At 41.8% G+C, this 21,665-nt stretch overlaps 1 protein-coding gene across 2 annotated transcripts; it reads left to right on the top strand.

Moving 5' to 3' along the window:
- Window positions 1-2,279: 2,279 nt before the first annotated feature.
- Window positions 2,280-11,236, top strand: LOC119741914 (steryl-sulfatase-like). Of its 2 annotated transcripts, none has more exons than XM_038217860.1 (6): window positions 2,280-2,820; window positions 5,754-6,154; window positions 7,927-8,049; window positions 8,551-9,240; window positions 9,601-9,882; window positions 10,131-11,236. In XM_038217860.1, exons 2-6 carry the CDS (start codon window positions 5,824-5,826, stop codon window positions 10,523-10,525), a joined length of 1,821 nt encoding a protein of 606 aa, XP_038073788.1. In that variant the 5' UTR covers window positions 2,280-2,820; window positions 5,754-5,823; the 3' UTR covers window positions 10,526-11,236. The 2 variants fall into 2 exon arrangements, with proteins under 2 accessions (XP_038073788.1, XP_038073789.1); XM_038217861.1 differs by lacking the exon at window positions 2,280-2,820 and adding an exon at window positions 5,436-5,626.
- Window positions 11,237-21,665: the final 10,429 nt, after the last annotated feature.

Genomic DNA, 21,665 nt, shown 5'->3' with positions numbered 1-21,665 from the left:
GATCGCGCAATGCTTTTTTGAGCAGTGTTGTAGTCGAAGCCACAACTGTGAGGCCGAGGCCGCGGCCACAAACTCCAAGGAGCATTCTATTTTCCCTCGGCTTCGCCTCGGGAAAAAATTAATAGAATGCTTCATGGATCACCTCGGGAGTCTAGTTTTACTACACAACTCGAAGCAGTCAATATTTGTATGCTATAGCATAGTGCAGAGGGGACCATCTATCAACAAAAATGGCGGAAAACGAAACTGTGAGCGCTAAATTACATTTTCATTGCACAGTTTTTCGATGTTAGTTTACGATTATGTCACTTTGTCACCTTTGTGCAATAATTGGCGATTATCCTATATATAACTATACACAATCACTCTTTTTGTGTAAATAAAGAGAAACAACAAATGTTGAATAATTCGTCACCGGTTTCACGAAGGGACGGGCATGTCAAAATTGACAATTTTTTTCGATTTCGAGTTTTTTCACTATTTTGCTTTAAAACATGGTACTTTATCATTCTGACATGTTTCCGTAAGCCAAACATCATCAATTCCTGAATAACATTAATGACGCTGTTGTGCCCATTCTTGAAAATCACGCATTCTCGAGAATGGGCATGCACATTCTTGAGAATGTGCAACTGGATCCTTGCTCAATCTTGGCAAAAAATAACTCTTCCAGATTGAGCGCACATTCTCGAGAATGCGCGACAAGATAACGGTCTTGTCGATGCCGAGCACCGGCTGCGCTTGGCAAGTCTAGCTGAATCCTCGTTCACTGATTCTCAATAATTATACTGTTGCAACGCAAGGCGCTGAAAAGTAGAGTGGATATGATAAGTAAAGGCGTATTGATATGGGGGGGGGGGACCGGGAAAATATAAGAGACATAATAATACTAGTGCAAAGAATTCTGATTTTTGGGATAATAAAAGCGGGGGGGGGGGGGGACGTAAGAATGAAGAATGTGAAGAATGAGAATGAATACTGCGACATCCCATAGTGCTAATGCTATTTCCCATTTAAATTGCCACCAATTTATTGTTCACATCCCACCATAACGTCGCAGAGCTGGATTCTATCTAGTCAAAAGAGCAATTTTGGCAGCTTCTGGACATCGTTTTTTTTCGTGGCACGCATATGATACATGCAGGGACTTGTAACTTGTCTAGCCTAAACAAAGCACTTCCCAGACTAGTTCCCAGTCCTCCGTTATTACAAAACTTCTCATAGTGGGCAGAAAAAAAGCAATAATAACAGGTTTAATTTGATTCAAATTATCGTAGTTATACGAGTACAGAAGCATAGCACATTTTCTTTCCTCTTTATGTGAATTGTTTCCCTTTTAACCGCTATACAATTCATTTAACATAATTATGTCGTGCAATGTTTATTAAGATTGGGCAAAATTCATAAATTGTGCACATGATATTCCCACCCAATCTTAAGAATGAGCGCTCATTCTTAAGAACGCGTGCTCGTTCTTAAGAATGGGCGCTCATTCTTAAGAATGCGCGCCCATTCTCGAGAATGTGCATGCCCATTCTCGAGAATGCGTGATTTTCAAGAATGGGCACAACAACGCCAGGGGCAGGCATCTCGATAATTGCATTTGCGATTTCACGAAGAGACGCGATCATGCCTGCCCCTTGAACACGTACAACACGTATTGCACGGAAAGGCGTAAAGTAGGTCAACGGCGATTTTCGTTTTCACGAAGGGACGGGCATCTTTGTTGCATTCTCAGCTGCGCGCGCGTAATCACGCGCACCCCATTCCCTATGGAAAAACACATTGAACAAAAAGGGCGTAGGCCTAAGTGTGGAAAAGTGAGATTTTCGATTTCACGAAAAGACGGGCATCTTTACTTATTAATTTTGGCTAATTAACCACTGTATTAATTATAATTACTGGGTTCAAATTAATTAAAGTTTACCTGTCAAAGAATTACGTCAAGGTTTCCTTATTGCATAAAGTTGTTGCAAAGAAGTAGTTTTCGCAGTTTAAAAAACGGAGAAACTTCTCTTGCGATTATCTCGAAAACGGTTTTACTTCAAAATCCACATGCCCGTCCCGTCGTGAAACCGGTGACGAATTGTGCGATCGCCATTTTTTGACGGTCATTGACATGGCAATAGGTCGACTAGAGTCGTTCGCACTTCTACTTCAGAACGCATGCGCTAGGTACGTCACGAACCAACCAACCAGCCACTAGTCCTTGCTTGAACTTGCCCCGGGCTTAATCGAACGCTCAACTGCGGGCCGATCACGATCCTCACATGGCGCCTTTATAAGCCGTACACGGAAGTAGCCACTGACAAAGCGCCAAAAAGTTTTAGATTTACTGCTTTTTAGTCAACTGCAAAACTCAAAAAATAGTTGGGCTGAAATAATAGCCTCAAAAGTCGCAATGAACTCAATAAATGAGTACCTTTGGACTTCACATAAAGTCAACTTTTAACCGTCCACTTGAGATTTCCGCTGTCCGGCCGCCATATTTGTCCGTTTCTAGGGAATGGACAACGCATGCATGACGTATACTTCCACCAGTGACTCTGCTCCACGAGCAGGGTCTGTGGTGGCTGACCCAGGTGAGCCCCGTGAATAACGTCAGAGCTAATGGAACGCGTATAACGGCACGGGGCTGACCCGCGTCGACCTGGGTGAGCTAAACGAACGCACCATGTACTGACATGATGAGTAGTACAGCACTGAGTTACTTCCGGACACAACTACCAACATGACCGACCGGCTCTCATGTCTCCCCATGCTGTCCTAAGCCGCCGAATCTCAACGCCAACTTGCGGAGCGGCTGTCATCCTTGTAAATGTAAGAAGTTCGCATCTGTACTTTTTTGTTGAAAAGAAATGCGGTCACATACAACGATTGAACGAACGACGTCCAGAAAGTAGGTCGCTTTTTGTTATGTGCACATGCATCGCGGGGAATCCAACGTTCCTCCTGTATACATGTGCACTGTTCGGATGTCTGGTTTGTAAATCATCGTTGTGACCTCTATTAATTCAAAATTGTTCATGAAGAAAAATATTGTATAGGCTACAATCCGTCCATACACATATTTAGTTCACCCCAAAAGGGTACGCGTAAACTGTCGCTGCCTGTCCAGCTGTTTTGTTGGTCGGTTGATTTGAAGATAGACAGAACGCGTCTCCGCTTTTTTCTTCAAACGTAATTATACAGACGACAAATTTTGCTGATTTATTTATTCAGTTCCTTTAATGTAGAGTCATTTAAGAGCCTTTAATGTACAGACACGTATAACATGTATTACCGTCCCGCCTGCAGGTTACTACGTACATAATGTGATGGATGGTTTCCAAGGCCTCTTCCTAATCCTATTGTATTCTGCACGGTATAGGGCCCTACATTACAATTCCCAGGGTGTATTGTTGTTGGTCATTGCTCGGTATACCTAGATCGGTGTAACAAAGGTTGAGATCATTTCACTTGATTGTAAAAAAAAAAAAGTATACATGTACAGTGACCCTGTTGAGCAGTCTTCCATTACACATTGTGGAGTACGCCATTTTTTTTCATTTCTGTATGATCAGAATGCATTTTTCGCAAGTATAAGGCCGGTTTAGGGTCAGCACAAAATAAACAATTACAAAAATGAGCCTACAACTTATGCAGTTCACCGAATCATACAAGACACAGTCGATATTAAGTGCAATTTCAATTAACCACCGCCTATGTTGGATATGCTTTTAATATACCATCTGTCACATGCGTGCAACACAACAATAGACCACAATCATAACAGTGTTTGAATTTGCAAGAACTGACCCAGCCTCGACTCCATGGGCGCGTGCGCGTTCCTAAGATCGCGCAAGGCATGATGGGAACCAACATATGGCGCAGCAAGATCGTATCCATGGAAACGAGGTCGGAACTGACCCGGAATCTATAAATCACATAGCCAGTATCAACGTATAACTTGTTTATCTGTTTTACTGTGGTCTTGGACGAGGACTCGAGCCTGCATTTAACCTCATCACAATCTCACCATGTCTAAAGGAAGGCTACCAAAAGTTTCACTACCTTTTCCAATTTGCGACTTTTCAACTCACACACGACATATGGCATTAATTACTTGTCCTTCCATTTAATTTCCTCCCGGAAATGATGGATCAGAGGCCTGTGACGGAATTTTTTTTGGGAGAAAACTGTAGAATTAGAATTTTGAGGGGAAGTGCACGTGATCAACCGTGCGGCGTGCGGACTGAAAGAAAATCCCAAACTGTCCGGCGGAAATCGAAACCAGTTCATAAGGAACCATTGTGCTATTAACATGCTCGATTAGTTTGCAATTGCATATGTTTATTTTGGCGGTTTGCTTGTTGAGGTTATGGCAATTATAATATATAAATGCCATGATGGTTCAATTTTGTTTAACGCCCAACTTCTGAGGTAGTGGCGTTCCTACTTTTGCTGGTATCCAGACTGATCTCAACATATGAACTCCATGATCTCACAGTGTCTCTTGTGGATTAGACTGGTTACCTACTTCACTCACCGACTATCACTTGTGAATTAGACTGGTTATCACTCACTGACTGTCACACCTGGCACCGCTTGATTCATGCACTTTCACGACACGTGTAGGCAATTAGTGAAGTCTCCATGATGAGCGAAAGTGGATTGTTCATGTCAATCACGTGACCACTGAAGCTTATATTTTACGAACTTTTTAGCCGCCCTAAATCATTTGAATAAAAAATTGTGCACACTGTGGGACCAGCTTTACTGTTTGCCCAGTCTTGTTTGTAGGTCTTGCTCTTTTGCCATCACCGCAAAATAACCATGGTGTTAATTGGGACATGCTGCTGTTATTTAGACAACACTGTCTCAGAAAAGACCTTGCATGATTATCTCTCAACGGTTAAAATGCAAAAGCATTAGAATTTATTGTCGAATGGTCTTCAGCGCGCTGTGGGTGTGATTCCGTTTAACACAGCGAGTCCACGGGTTTTTGCACGGGTTTAGGCAGGATAGAAAATCGCGCCCATGTATACGTTATATCGATTTCAGATGTGACGTCATCGGGTTTTTATTTCTCATAATGTGATTACGAAAACGTGACGAGGGAACGGTCTTTAAAAAATCTGAATATTTTAGTGTATTATTGAGACCTTTTTTTGTTTTTGAAATTGCTTTGTTCCTTGCTCTATTATGTGGAGACAAAGCTTGTTACCCATTCGCCAATGGAGCCCATCGTACCTATACCTTGTCAAACCCTCATTGGTATGATGCACCGGTGTACTGCGAGGCCAAAGACGACTTGCTTTCGAGTGTACATTAGTATAAATCCAGTTATAAACGACATGTCCTTGATCAGTATTGCTGGTAGACCTGTATATAAGCCATGCATGGCCAGTTATTACGAACATGTTTTATTTACGTTGTTTATGATTATCACTTGAACTGCTTTTGCACGTACCTAGTTCTATTTGTCCTCATTGCACTTCCCCCTGTATTGCGTAAATGGAGCATCGTGGCTATATAATGTTCCGTAGCAATTTATCGTTATCGCAACAATTTTTCACACGGAAAACAGAATCGATTGGCAAACAAATTTATGAATATAAACAAACACTTGTCACGGGTGCAACAGGTGCGTATAGTTTTAAATTACTATTTATACCTTGAACATTGAACTCACGTTGATTTTGTTTGCGAAACCATTTTCGCGTACATGTTTTATGATAGATAGAGCCTAACTGAGTGAATTTTACCTACAGCGAAGCCGAGAGTCTTGTGGAGAAGTGTTATTCCTCTTGGTGAAGTAGACCAAGAAGCACTACTCCGAAAATGAGGGATTTCAGCAAGGTTCTGGGAGGTAGCCTGCAGGGCACCAGATCGCGCACTACATCGGCCAAATTGCTTGTTTTGATTCTTGCGTGGGCGTTTGCTCCAGCCGCACGTTGTGGCGACGCGGAATCTCGTCCGCCGAACGTTGTACTTTTCATAATGGATGATGTCGGGATGGGAGACATTGGATGCTTTGGTAACGACACGATCAAGACGCCTAACCTCGACAACTTGGCCCAGGAAGGAGCCAAACTGACACAGCACATGGCCCTGCCGTTATGCACGCCCAGTCGAGCTGCGCTGATAACTGGTCGGCTGCCAGTCCGATATGGTAAGTCGTTGCTCGTGTAAAAGGAATGTCACTGATTGCAACACAAATACGTTTCTTATTACCATTCAAAAGTCTTTTAGGAACAAAAGACCGAAGTTGTTAAAATAAATCCAGTTAGCTTGGTTCCACGCGGTAACTTTTAAAGGCATAGAAAATAGCACTGTATACACCACGAGATATTACTGTATGGCTTAGGCCCAATACATCTTAAAATGTGTGTGCTAAATGCTATATAAGCCATTTCACACTATCAAAAATTCCCGTATTGGACCCGGGTCGAAAACGGAGATTTTAGCAATCCCTTTCACACTAGCAAGAATCCGACACGGCTCCTACACAGGGTACAGTGCTCTACCCGGGTAAAATCCTACCCTGGTCGGGACCAGTGTAGACTGAGGCTCTTCCTGGGTAGACAATCGAAATTTGTAGCTTACCCGTGTAAAGATTGGTAGTGTGAACGATCTCCGTGTTGCGCTTGACACGGTTTGCTCCTCCCCATTACTAGGGAGACAAGCAACAGTTATACGCGGGACAAAGGCGAAATCTGCACACGTGCCAGTGATCAATTTAACATGCACAGTGTCGCGACCAAATTCGGTATTTCATTGTAGCATGGAGCTATTTAATAGCTCCATGATTGTAGCAACCGTGACAGTTGTAGCCCAAAAATCGAGCTACGCCGGACCTCGACAGAAGAATGGTTCTAAGTCCCTCAATATTCTTTGTCAGGACCCAGTCTTACCGCGGTTCCATTCACTCGTACCCGTGTTGGCTATGCGTAGTGTGAACGTTTCACGTGTTGCACACGGGTAAAACGGCCCGTTATACACGGCCAACGTTAGTTAGTGTGGACTCGCTAAAGGTAGTGAGGACGTTATGGCTTTCCAACCCGTGTTCGATCTTACCCGGGTGCGCTATCGGCCTATTAGAAGTGTAGATATCTACACGGGTATACATGGTAGTGTGAAAATGCCCATAGACACGGAACAAAAGGCTGATATGTTTCTTAAGACCTTCCGATGTTATCATTAAATGAATTTGTTCATGATAACGAAACAAATTCTTCGTCAAAACAAAATGTCACCGAGGTAGAAATATAAGCGAGAAAGGTACCACTGCATGCACAAAACTGATTTATGACTCATTAATGATATTTGATTAATGAATACATAGATTGGTTGCGGTACCCGCTGCTATATCAGATTCAAACCAGCCAGCCGACCCCGGCAAGATCGGTGGTCGAGTGGTAAGACGTCTGCAGTAGTAAGCAGGAGGTCCGATGGTGGATTCGAGTCCCACCCGAGTGTTTTTTTCTCAAAATCACTTGGGACAACACTGAGTATACAGTGTCTGGCAAACCTAATATTGAATTAATGATATTGTGTTTCCTTGTATAGGTCTAACTGATTAGGATTCTCGATACTGCTATCGAATTGATAAGAGTCTGGATTGTAGGTGCACTTACCGACGACAGTCCGACTTTAATCAATGGTCTACCTTTGTAATCAAACAAAACCAAAGAGTTACATGAAATTACTACAGCTCGGAACAAAACCTTAGTTATAAACTGTAACGGCATTAGATAGTTGGTGAACCGTTGCAGAAGGCCTTGGGCCTGGTTTCTGCCGTAGGCCTTAACTTAAGTTTCTTCCTCAACAAAAATGTAGAATCTTTGAACTATGTCTTTTTACAACCCCCCCCCCCCCAAAGGGGCATTGAAAGAATTACATGGATTTATCAAAGTTCGCTTAACAAGTTTGGTCGTCTTATAGGTATGGGGGCCGAAGGAAGGATGAGGGTGTTTATTTACATATCGGCGCGTGGTGGTGTACCTTCTAACGAAACCACGGTTGCCGAATTATTGAAAGACGCTGGATACGCTACGGCCATGATAGGTAGGTGTGTTAGGCAGTGGTGTAAGGGTGGGAGGGGGAGCATTTGGATCCCCACTCAAGGCCTGTAGCCCTACCCCTTGTGTCCCCACTCAAAATTTAGAGAAAGGCAAAGGTAAGCTTTTTGTTGTTAAAACCCATTGAAGCCCCATTTAAGAAAACGAGGCCTAATAGTGATCTGCAAATTGGACTCCAGTTTACTGGTACTTTAATAAACGCATAGATTTTCACGTGACTTTTTTTTAATAAAGAAGTGATACGATTTTGGACCCAGGTGATAAAAATACAACTTTTAACAGTTTCATTTAATGGAAACCAGATCGGTCAATCTTGATAAGAGGGATATTGGTGCGTCCACTTGGGTTAACTACGAAGAATTCTGGCCGTGCTGTTTTGGAAAAAAGCCTTATTGCAAGTTTACCCCCATTTCACACAAAATCCTTTTTTGTTTGTTGTGAATATAGTTCTTGATGTCGTTTCCTCAATACTTTCCCTTTCCAACAGGCAAGTGGCACTTGGGCATTTCATGCACCGATGAGAATTCCTGCTCCGATCCTAATTCGCAAGGATTTGACTATTTCTACGGCCTTCCCGTGACTAACCTACGGGACTGCGGAACGGAGAGCACCGTCTCCTATGCCTGGGCCAAGCCGCGAAGGGTATACGCCAAGATGGCGTACTCGGTACTTGGCGCACTGGCAGCCGCCATGCTCCTCAAGTGGATGGAATTAATTGGCTACAGGAGCGTTGTGCTGTTCCTGTTTGTAGCCCTCGCTGCCAACGGTTCACTCTTGATGTACTGGAAGGCAATCAGGATCAACTGCGTCCTGATGGAGAACCGTGAGATCGTGGAGCAGCCACTCCAGTACGATCACCTGACCGAGCGCCTGCACAGCCGCGCCGTCCAATTCATGGAGAGCCACCAGCAGCAGCCCTTCCTGCTTGTCATGTCCTTCGTACAGGCTCACACGGCGCTTTACAACAACGACCTGTTCCGCAACCACAGCGTGCACGGCAGCTACGGGGACAACCTGGAGGAGATGGATTGGAGCGTCGGGGAGGTTCTGTCGTCACTCAAGAAACTGGGCCTGGAGAGAAACACCTTTGTGTATCTGACGTCAGATAATGGAGGTCACGTGGAGGAGTTCACAGACGATGGCGAACGAGAAGGCGGCTGGAACGGAATCTATAAAGGTATTGCAAACTCGATATGTGAATCAGGTGTCCCTATACAATCCAGCTTTTTAATAAATCGCCGATCATAATAACACATTTAAAAGGTAGATTGATTAGTTTGTTCAAACTCAACAATTAGGGCACAGCGAGTTTGATTCCAGCAGGTTGTCTGCCCACTCAGAAGCAATATCATCATTGCACTTTATTCGCTTTCCAAAGCCAGAAAAACTGAACACAAGTGGTTTCATCATAATATCGAGACAACCATATAGCAGTCGTTATATATACGGCAATGAGAGTGATCACTGAGTAAAATCTTGAAGAGTAAGCATATGACTTTGAAAATAGAACCCGTGACTTTGGGAATTTCTTATATAGGAGGCAAAGGTAACACATGGGAGGGTGGCATCCGAGTTCCTGCCATCGTCAAACTGCCTGGCGTCATCCCGCCAGGCACCGTGGTGTCTCAACCCACCCACCTACCGGACGTCTTACCAACAGTGGGCCGAGTCACCGGAGTCAAGCTGCCCACTGACAGGATCTACGATGGTCGGGACCTCATGCCATTACTGACTAAAGACAGTAGCGAGATGACACATGAGTTTATGTTCCATTACTGTGGAGTCTTCATCAACGCTGTGCGGTACACGCCAGAAGGGGGTAAGTAATTGCATGATGGAGGAATAAGAAGGTGAATGTCATTTACTATAATTTTATAGTGAATGAAAGAGTACAATGCATTCATCTTATTCTACCGTAGAACTGACCCCGTAGTTGGGATAGGAATACGTCATCACAGTATAAATGTTTCGTTGCAATAATAGGCCTACTTCTCATCGTGTACCACAGCTCGGAATTGATCGATTCACTGTGTTTATTGACAGGTATTGTTTATGCCTCTTACGCAGGTGACACCACGTACAAGGTTCACTACACAACCAGTCGTCTCATTCCAGGGCCCCATGGCGTGCTGGGCTGCTTCCAAACCTACACGTGTGATTGCACGGGCTGGAGCACGGACCAGCACGACCCGCCCCTAGTGTACGACCTAACCAGGGACCCCTCGGAGGCTAGCCCGCTGGACAGCAAGGACCCAATAGTCGTAGAGGTCATCGGCAAGGTGGAGGAGGCGGTGTCCAGACACCGTCTGACGATTCCCGAGCAGCAGTCGCATCAGTTCAGCGTTCTGCAGACGTTCCCCCGCCCCTGGGATCGCCCGCGCTGTGGGAGCTTTCCCTTCTACACCTGCACCGATCCGTACCTGAATCATTTTAAAGCTGACAAGAAAAAGACTCCGAGATAGTAGATATTTTGGATTCCATCTATTCTAGCACTAGCGTATCCGTATTTCCAGTCAGGGAAGGCACAACTTCTGAAAAAAAACCCACTTTTTGTCGTTCGTAAAAAAAACACATGTTAAAACGGGGGAAGTATTTCTTTCATTTCCTAAAAAGAAATGAAAAAAAGGACGAAATGCCCTTCTGGATACGCTGAGCTTAGTCGCAACGTCCTGGGTCAAAATTACATGGTTATTACTGAGTAGTTAATTTCAATCAAAGTAAAGATTTGGTATTTTCACTGAACATAAAGCTATTAACAGAGGCTGAGCGACGACATTCAGTGTAGCTATGGAAACCCTACTCCCGTTAGTTGCAACTTGGAAAATAGTTAATAGTCGTCGGTGATTTAAACACCATTATTCCTTGTTATAAAACTTATTCTCTAAAGCCCTGGACATCATGAATAAACATAAAGCAGAGAGAGGACGCCCTCTTTTTATATTGTGGGATCTCGTTTTGGGAAAAATATCACCCTTTTTGACGGCTTCATTATTGGTCGATACCGAGACCCAAGCCAAGTCACGCCGAGTGACGCTAATGAATATGCTAATACATGTGTGCCTTTCGTCACTGTGTTGCCGGGCCGAAATCGGTCAACCGTAGCGCCTGTATCTCGACATCTCAGCTGTGTAGCATTTCCTTGGAAAATACTTCCTGCTGTTGCCGATTAAAAACAAAATTAATTTCAAATAATTAAAAAAGCTAACAAAGATGAACCCTAGTTTGTATCACAAGTGATTAACAGTACATATAATTTTAGGCTTCAAGCATAATAATGTACCCGGTGCCGTGTTCAGAAATACAAGTACTCGTACTCGTACTCGGAATACAAGTACTTGTACTCGTAAGTGGAAGTGCTCGTACTCGAACTCGTACTCGGACGTTCAAGTACTCGTACTCGGAGACCTGTTCTTGTACTCGGAAGCAAAAGTATACTCGCACTTGTACTCGTACTCGGCATCCTAGGTACTCGGCAGTACTCGGTACTCAGAAAAAAAGTACTCGACTACAACACTGCTCTGTTACAGCGTCTAAAACTGCGTAATCGGATAAGCTTTGCTTGACAACCGTGACTTGTGACGGATTATCTGAACATTCGCCATTTATAAGGGGCCTTCGTGATAGAATTGATAGCGTGCCCAGATTGGTTTATAGTTGCCTGTTAAGCATCACGATCTCTTGTTCTGTCTGATATGGGATTTAAAAAAAAAAAGTTCTTCTCATTATGAAGATTAAAATGTAAATTGTTATTGCTACCTTTTGCATTTGAAATTAAGCAATAATTATGAGAAAAATTAAACATTTTGAATGGGATCGTTCTTCTATAGATTAAAGAGTGACAACGCGAGTTTTTTTTATTAATAAAATAAAATAGGTTTGTACATTTTTATGAGCCTTGGGACTGGTACGAGATTTCCCGGTGCAATGGAATAACACTGAGACAAATGAACAAAATTATATAGTAACGACTTTATTGTGTCGCCTAAACGAAGTTTTGGGAAACACTAACCGTTACTAAATTCTGTATGACCGTAGACCCGTACTTACCAGAGCTACTTGTGGGGTACTCACACAAATGTTACCCCACCACCCTTAGAAAAACGGTACCCCAGAAGTGAAATTTTAAATAAAAGGGATAATAGGACAACAACGCATGTACCCCAGAACTCTCATCTGCTCGGATGTCAGTAGGCCTATGTATGTTAAAAATTCGGTTAAGTTTTTGAAAAAAATGTACAACTTCTACATGCTTTCTTGCATTTTGATGAAACTGGAGTGGTCATCGAATCACTCCAAATATTGAGTGGTATAGTGGCTCACTCGATAAAGAGTGATTTCCCTTAGATGACTTTGTAGCATTTCTTCACTCGAATCAGAGCGAATTCCACTGGAAAAAAAGAGTTAATGCGTTAACACTCGGGCGAGAGAGTGATGTTTTCACTCTTTTGCATAGAGAGTAGGTATTGAGGAATAGGTATTGGGGAACATAATGCACCCTATTGCCCCACGGATCCTAGACACCAGGATAAACGACTGTTCTGAGCTATAGTACAAAATGCACTCAATGGACTTGCCTTAATTGGTTAGACGCGTGATAACGGGCATTAATACCCGTTGGCGCGTAATCGCGAATTTCCAGATGTGCCATTGTGTTGGGTTTTTGCACGACATCTAAAACGGAAATATTCATAAAACTGTAAGTTAAACTACTTCTTATTTAAGATTTAATTGTTCCAAAATTGTTTAAAAATAAATACTTCAGGATATAACAGATGGTATTGTGCAGATTTTGTCGTCATAGATGAAGTATTTACCCGGGAAATAAACGTCAAATTTCGAGGAGAACACCGTTTAATACTCAAATTTCGTTTTTAATTAGGCTTTTATTAAAACGTTTTAGAGAGATAAGATGCCGAACCGATGAAGCAAAAGCGACATTTCATTGTTCATCTTAAAGCTAAAGATATTGTGCTCGGCATTACCATGGTTATGTAGTTATCACTTATCAGAACTCAATAATAAAGACCAAAAACGTAGACTCATGAATACTCAAAAATATAATTCGCTGGCTTGACAGACTTCGAGGCCAGATCGGGCGCAGAGCCTTGCAAATCTGAAAGCCACCGCGCGCAGTGGTCTTTGTTGAAAAGTATTCATGGTATTTGCCACCAGTACGGGCCGTTATCACGCGTCTGTTCACGACCATTATGTCCGTTTGGTCGATTACGTCCGACAACAGATTTTGACGAGCGACGGCCGATTATGTCCGACCCATTATGTCCGACAGCCGATTATGTCCGACCCATAATGTCCGACGTACAATTCGTCGCTTTGTTCACGAAGTGACAAAAACCTCGAAAATCGATAATTATTTGATTTTGAGTTTTACTAGCCATTTTATTATAGTTGTCTCAAGGAACAATTTGACCAAGTTTCAAGGCAAAATATTGTATACTTTCTTAATTATTGTAAACAAACAATTGACAAAAAGCCTGAAATCGGCGATTTTCATTTTCACCAAGTGTAAAAATGTGTAAAATGTTCTCACGAAGTGACAAAAAGTCACTTCGTGAGCAGGGCCAGAAATTATACAATGGTCTACACCACTGATCTCTATATAAAGACTGGATAGCTAATAAAGAGCCGCACAATGTACGAATTTGACGCCATATTGGTGAGACCGGCTGGTGATCTACAAAGGACAAGTTGCCGTCTTTATAGACAGCATGATTTCTTTTGTAACGTCGCGGTTCACTCACTTGACTTATATTTTGGCCACCACCACTGACCAACTGACCAAGGTTTACTACAATTTTTCTAACGTCGTGATTACTTTTATAATGCCGCAAATCACTTTTTCGGCGTTTTTGAAATAATAACCACCACGGAAATGTGTCCTTTTTAGAACATCATAATATGTGTACGTGACCAAAATGCGCGTCAACTGTTGATACAACGCGCGCGTATTTACGCGTAGAACGTTCGTATATACGCGGCCATCTTCGTGAGACCGGGGGCGAATTGGTCAATATGCAAAGTCTACTGTGTGAATGTTGTATGCATATCCGCTATCCAGTCTTTATATAGAGATCAGTGGTCTACACGCGGAAGGATGGGAGCTTACACGCGCGCGCGAACGATGTTGAAAAAGAACAGACGCGCGCGCGCTCAACTGTCGTGACGCACAAAAGTAACAAGTTTGTTGCGTCAAAAAAAGTCCCACGAAGTAAAAAAAATTGTGTACAAAGTAAATGGCAAAATATGGGACCCAAAGTTTTGATGTTCTCACGAAGTGCAAAAAAGTTTTATTAATGAATTACTGTTTAATTACGGACTATTTTTAACAAACAACTATGAATTAACAAAGAGCAAATCATATCCTATCGGACAATGCAAAAGATTCCGAATTCTGTTACTGCAAAGTGGTCGAAAATGTCTTTTGAAATAATGAATAACTTCAAATGTGATTATCTCAGAATGAACTTTTGTCAAATTTTTAGGTTTTTGTCACTTCGTGAGCAAAGCGACGAATTATGTCCGACCCATTGTGTCTGACGGCGGATTATGTCCGACCCATTGTGTTCGACGAACGATTATGTCCGACCCATTGTGTCCGACGGCGGATTATGTCCGACCCATTGTGTCCGACGAACGATTATGTCCGACCCATTGTGTCCGACGAACGATTATGTCCGACCCATTGTGTCCGACGGCCGATCGAGGATTTGTTTAATTTCCATGTAGGTCTACATTGCTGATAATGTGGAAGACAATTCTTATCTTTACCACGTCCTATGGAATCTGATTTATTTTATCCTCTATTTGGGCTCCAATTACTCTCACAAGTGACTTTTTAATGTCCTTATTATGTTTTGCAATTGCCACACTGGGTGCAATTGCAACACTTATCGGAGTCAGGACCCTGTTAATGTTATAAAAGGAGGTGGGTAAAAGTAAAAAAAAAAAAAAAAATTCAAATGAAGCGCCGCTCGAATGAGGGCGCCCTATCCCCAGGGCGTGCCGAGGACTGCATTGACCAGAGGCAAGCTTTTTCTGTACCACAAAGTCGGTCCTACATGGATGATTGCCGCGTATGGCGCAATACATGTACATGCAATAATATAATGAATACAACAACTCAGTGGAAGGAGTCACTCATGTAGTCTAGTGGATACTACGTGAACTGTCATTGCTTTTCTTTTCATTCATTATTTGTTTAATTTCGTTCCCTTAAAGGGAATATACAACATTTGCAAACATCGAAAAATAAAACTACCAAGTTTTTGCGAAATACCTTAATAGGATGTTGGTAAATGACAGTCTAAAGCATCCTGTAAAATTATGGCACCTGGTATACTGTCATTTTCAAGAAAAGTGGTATTTTTGTATCAATTTCCAACGCTGATCGGCCGATCAGCGTTGGAAACAACTGGCTTTTTTTCAAATACTGGCCCCAATTGACCATCGCACTTGTTTGCAATCGATTACAAACCTATGAACGGGTACGAGCCAGCTAGACTGGTTCCCTGACCTTACAATTCCCCAATGTATGTAAACTGCTCTGTTTCTTCTTATATGGAGTCAGGGAACCAGACTACAGGAAAATGATCGTTTTTCTTGGTTTTTATAGCATTTTCGAACCCAAAACCTCCAAAAAGTCAGTGTAACTATATTTGCTTTATATTTCCAACCCCCCAATCCCATCCATTTCTGAAAATTACAGCAAAAGCAAATGATGTATATTCCCTTTAAATAGGTTTTTTTTACAGCAATTTAGGGCATTTTGTTTAGTAGTTTGGAAATGTGGTTTGGAGAATTTTGTTTCTCAAAGTAAAACAAGTATTCAATATTGTACATAATAGTGGTAAAGATCTGGCGATCGATTTTTCGTTTAAGCAGAAGGGCACAACTTTCAAAGTGAGAGACCTAAAATTAGAGATAATCTTGGAAGATAAGAAGGGTATAATAAAACAAAAGGTCACGTATTGTAATAAGGTTGTGCGTTTACAATTTGTTTAATGGATGTGACCTTCAACAGGAGTGTGGTTTCGTTTTGGAATAAACTGACGTGAAGGGATAACTATAGTGGCGAAAACATATAGTTACACGTTGACCTTTAGGCTATTTTTGCCCTTCTGCAAGTTCTGGTAGCTACTTCGAGGCAACCTTATGGCCCAAATTTACGCGAACAGTCCCACTAAAAATATTAAAGCCACTGCATATTAAAGCCACTTAAAACGGTGGTTTTGTGTTAAAAAAATTCCGTAACTTGGAAAAGTACATAAGTGATTTGAATGATTCTTGTACTAAAAGAAAGCTTATGAATTAGGCTTTTATATACTAGATTTTGAAAGTGCTACATGCAGAACTTCAATACAACAATAGTTCCGACTGTACATTGATCTTCGGTTGAGTTACTCCGATACCAACTGCCCTTAAAAAGTGCGTTTACTGCGCTTGCGTTATGGGTGAGCCAAGATGGCAGCGGTTCGCTGGTACCCCGCGCTGCAAACAGGACGCTGGCATACTCTGATGAATTCACGCTCTCATTGGTTGGATTTTGCGTGACCTGTGACCTGCGCGTCATCACGGTCATGACTCTGCAAGGTTTGAAACGGCCGTTAAGACTTATTCATTACTCTTTTATTTCAGTTTAGAGATGTTTTTTTTTCGTTGAAAAGCGCAATAATGTAGAAAATTCTGTAAAACTTATCCGTGTTGTAAATTGACTTGCAATCGGATTATTGCATTATGCGATGCTCAAAATGTTGTCCGCATGGTCCGCAATGAAACAGAAATCACATCCGGTGTGGAACGTGCGCATTTCTATGGGAATTTTTCGGATAGCATTTGCGCACATTGTCTAACTGCGGTCTTGAACAGCTGCAGCCAGATGCTTTATGCATAGGTCGTAGGCCACTTCCTTTACAAGATTCTGTGACGCTCTCAGCGTATCCCAGCTTCCTGTTTGCAGGGCAGGGGTACGAGCGAATGGCAGCGGTTGCTTCAATGCGTGTTATGGGCATGAGCCAGTTCGGTTAGTTTAGAGCTCAGTACAGTGGGTAAATAAACGGGTATGTTTTCGGGGCACCTGTATATAATACGTGGATAATTGACAATGCCAATTGGATGTCTCGTCAATCATTTTGTTTGGCGTGGAGAGCTGGTAAAACTACCCTTGCTGATGAAGGAATATTGACAGGGTCCAGGTTCATAATTTTACCCTACAAATCAGGTACTGTTTGATAACTTTTTAGTATTCTGAAATGTAGAGAAACACGGCAGGTATATTTGGTCGGTTTAACGTCTATCCGCCAACGTCATATTCCGACCGATTCCGGCGTTGTTTTGGGGGTCCGGGCATGGTTGAAAGTGTAACTTTTTGAAAATCTAACGTCCGTAACATATGGTCAAATTATGACGTCATGCAGTCTTACCAATTGCTTGAATTAAGGTCAGTATTATGGTTGAAACTACATGTAAGTGCAAGTTACTTAGACGTCAAAACCTGACCAACTTATTGCGTCTGTGTGAGGTCATAAAAGTGACGTCTATCTAACTGGTTGAAATAACGTCCTATATCACGTAATTGGACAATATTTCACAAGCTGCGTTGACGCGATTCTACTGCGATAGGTTGATTATGCAGTGAATGGCGTGGGGCATAATAAACGTCCGTACGTCGAACTGCAAGCCGAATCACACTGCTACAAATGTCCCTGTTATTTCGGAAAGAATTTATCTTAGTTAATTGCTATTGCAAGGGCTATGTAAAAGTACATAGATTCGTAGATTGTTCTGTGCGACAACAGAGTTCGATTTGCATTTTTGCATGACATTGTACATTGATGGGGCGCATTTTATGTACTAACAGGGCCTATTCTGCGTTACCACATAGTCAGGTGGCTTACACCCAAATTTTGACAACATCGTGGCCGACAGGTCCAAAGTACCACACTTGGCAGATAGCTTCTTATAGCCCTAGAGAAGAATTTAGAAGAGGTGACACCTGAAATTATTTTGGGAAGGGGGCCTAATTTGCATAAATCGTAGATAGCCCTCCTGCCGTGTATTATTTGTTCCCATATTTGGTGTATTTTTGATTTTTTGATATTTTGAAAAGTATATTTTGCTGATTCTACATACACATCCTTACTTCAATAACATTTTCTAAAGCATAAAATTGACTGAATTATTATGAGGACAAAGTAATGACGATCCAAAATGGCTACTATTATACCCTATATAAGTTGCGCGCATTTACCTTGTCTCCAGAAATCATCAAGAAGCCTTACCAGACCTCAGTATTGATGAGCTTCAAATTCACCAAGTTGCTTAATTGCACAGTTACTCTATTGAAACTTTATGGAAAATAACGTGAACCCACGTTAGGCAACCATTCGCCTAATTTTTAGCGCAAGTTACGGACACCTCATTTTCCCCCTTTTTTGAGTTTCGGGCTAAATATCAAGATGCTATCATTTTATACATGATTTCCCATTTGCTTACCGTCCTCAGAGGAGTGCAGAGGATGCTGTACTTACATTGCTAATAGTGAGGTACCTTAGTGAAAAAATCGTGACACAGTGGACAAAAGCACGATTTGTTTCACCAAAGCATCTCCATGGTATACCTTTTCGAAAAAAAGACGGACGCAAAAAAATTGGATGATGGAAAGGGCATGTATGACGTCATTATGACGTCATCAGCTAATTATAACATGAAAAAAATATGAATCAATAATAATCTTCAGAACTGCAAGCATCACAACAACAAATTTGGTATCAAATTAAAGGGGACAACAAGATCTTTCATTTGAGTGGTATGTCATTGGGATGGAATATAGTTGAGGGTGATTTTGTGTGTCGGCTAAAAGCATGGATTTTGGGTAGTCACTTTGACACCTTGTTTTAACATGCAAACAGATGTTGTTTGTAAGTCAGAGAGAAAGGCTCAAATTCTATGCCAAAAGAGTTTTTGTAATTGATTATTAGTATCTTAAATGTTTAAACTTGTTCCAAAGATAAGCGGAAAAGTGAGGTACCTTAGGGGCCATTCAGAATTTTCAATGTTTTAAAATTTCGATTTTTTTTCCAATTTGTGGATGGGTGGGTCAAGCTAAATAATTGAAAATCGAAATTCACTTTCCACGGAAAGAAGATAAAAGAAAACAAAGAAAGATAGATCTTTTGACTTGCCTGAACTACGCGCAAGCGTTCCGATATCGCGATGCGTGTTTCTTTTCCAGTGTTGTAGTCGAGGCCACAACCTCCGAGTCGGCCTCGGAGGTTGTGGCCTCGGAGTTCATTTCCTGCCAGACGCGATGCTATGTCCCACCACTTCGCTTGGTGGGACATAGGAATCCCCATTAAATAAACAACAACTTGATTTTGGAATCAGGTTTTTACCACTCATAACCAAAAAGTTACGACCCCCCCCCCCCACGACCTTCGCACTGTCCAGGCGCGCGCCGAGCAAACACCGCGATGCGACCAGACAATGCCAGACGGCCCGCCGTTACGCACGGGCAAAGCATAGTTCCAATCCCGCTCCACACAACGGGATAAGTGTCCACGCATTATCACTGTTAATACCGCAGTACCAGACAAAGTCTGGCAATGGCCAATCCCGCTCCAAACAACACGGCAACACGGAACATGCGTTTATGATAACACTCAATTCATCAAAATGACCATGAATTCTCGGATCATCCGATTTGAATCCAATGGCTTCGAAGAATTTTAAGATCATGGCAAGAGGTAGGGAGTCCAGAGGTTTTGGCCGTATATCTGTAACCACGCAAAATTAGTCAATTTCAAACCGTGCTTATAGTTATACATGTAATAAGTATCAACATGGCTCTAAAAATACAAAAAAGTATCCTGGTACCACGAGGAATACTGACTCCTATTATTAAAACATTCATTCAGAACTTTGCATTCATTTGGATGGAAAAACGAATTCTGAAATCGCGCTTTCCATATCGACCATTTGCGCCAAACATTACCGTGTGAGCTGGAACTTTCATTTAAATCACCGTGTAAAAATAAAATCTACTTGATAAATCGTAACTGTTTTTATCATATCTTTATGGTGGAAAAATGGTACGGACTAGTACACTCGATCGTACCCAGAAAGTTCAGACTTTTACTGAAACATGCAGTGGCCTATAAAAAGAAATGATTAAGCTTGCCGCACCTTGCCGCAAATCATTTTTAAAGGTCGGGGTACAGAGGCGATTCAAAAATGAAGTTGTTATTTATTTAATGGGGATTCCTATGATATTAAGCATTTTGATAGGTTTTGAAAATAAGATTTATAAAACATGCTAAAAGTAAATGATGTAAATCTTACAGAATAGAAACTCAAAATTTGGCCATTTCAATTGTTGTATCTCAAAAGGGCAAACACCTATGAGCCTGATTCAAACGCCATTGATTTTGTTGTGTAATTTGCTTTCAGTGATACAAAACTTGAGATTTCTTTCTTTAAAAAATAAAATTTGCCGGACTCCCTACAAGAGGAAACCCATTGCAAGCTGTAAATTTGTAAGCCAGGCACTCCAAAACTCAGTGAATTCAACTAAAAAGATGTTCAAACTCCAACACAATCTTAGCCTTGTTTTAGTGATTTATATTTTATTACGTGTTTTGATAGCTGGCCTCGGCCTTGGCCTCGGAGGTGGTGGCCTCGGCCTTGGCCTTGGCCTCGCGGTTGTGGCCTCGGCCTCGGCCTTGGCCTCGGAGGTTGTGGCCTCGGCCTTGGCCTCGGCCTCGGAGGTTGTGGCCTCGACTACAACACTGGAAAAGAAACACGCATCGCGATATCGGAACGCTTGCGCGTAGTTCAGGCAAGTCAAAAGATCTATCTTTCTTTGTTTTTTTTTTTTTTTTAATTCCATGGAAAGTGAATTTCGATTTTCAATTATTTAGCTTGACCCACCCACCCACAATTTGGAAAATAGATCGAAATATTAAAACATTGAAAATTCTGAATGGCCCCTAAGGTACCTCACTTTTCCGCTTATCTTTGGAACAAGTTTAAACATTTAAGATACTAATAATCAATTACAAAAACTCTTTTGGCATAGAATTTGAGCCTTTCTCTCTGACTTAAAAACAACATCTGTTTGCATGTTAAAACAAGGTGTCAAAGTGACTACCCAAAATTCATGCTTTTAGCCGACACACAAAATCACCCTCAACTATATTCCATCCCAATGACATACCACTCAAATGAAAGATCTTGTTGTCCCCTTTTATTTGATACCAAATTTGTTGTTGAGATGCTTGCAGTTCTGAAGATTATTATTAATTTATATTTTTTTCATGTAATAATTAGCTGATGACGTCATAATGACGTCATACATGCCCTTTCCATCATCCAATTTTTTGCGTCCGTCTTTTTTTTCGAAAAGGTATACCATGGAGATGCTTTGGTGAAAAAATGGTGCTTTTGTCCACTGTGTAACGGTTAGCAATTTTGTTACTAATGTACCTCACTATAAATGGTATCTTAGAAAAAGCAGGGGCTTTCGTTAAAGTTCTTTTTGTGGAATTCTCAAGCTTAGCGCTTTCAACACCATCCAACCGCATCTTCTGG

The sequence above is a fragment of the Patiria miniata genome, unplaced genomic scaffold (assembly GCF_015706575.1).
Source record: "Patiria miniata isolate m_02_andy unplaced genomic scaffold, ASM1570657v1 HiC_scaffold_5, whole genome shotgun sequence".
Taxonomy (NCBI): Eukaryota; Metazoa; Echinodermata; class Asteroidea; order Valvatida; family Asterinidae; genus Patiria; species Patiria miniata.
Note: the sequence above shows the minus strand (reverse complement) of the source record. Positions and strands in the feature narration are given on the sequence as shown.

Coding starts and splice junctions, on each gene's coding strand:
- LOC119741914 (XM_038217860.1), top strand. CDS start 5,824: ATGAGGGATTTCAGCAAGGTTCTGGGAGGTAGCCTGCAGGGCACCAGA. Junction 6,155..7,926: donor TCGGCTGCCAGTCCGATATG/GTAAGTCGTTGC, acceptor GTCGTCTTATAG/GTATGGGGGCCGAAGGAAGG. Junction 9,241..9,600: donor CTGGAACGGAATCTATAAAG/GTATTGCAAACT, acceptor TTTCTTATATAG/GAGGCAAAGGTAACACATGG.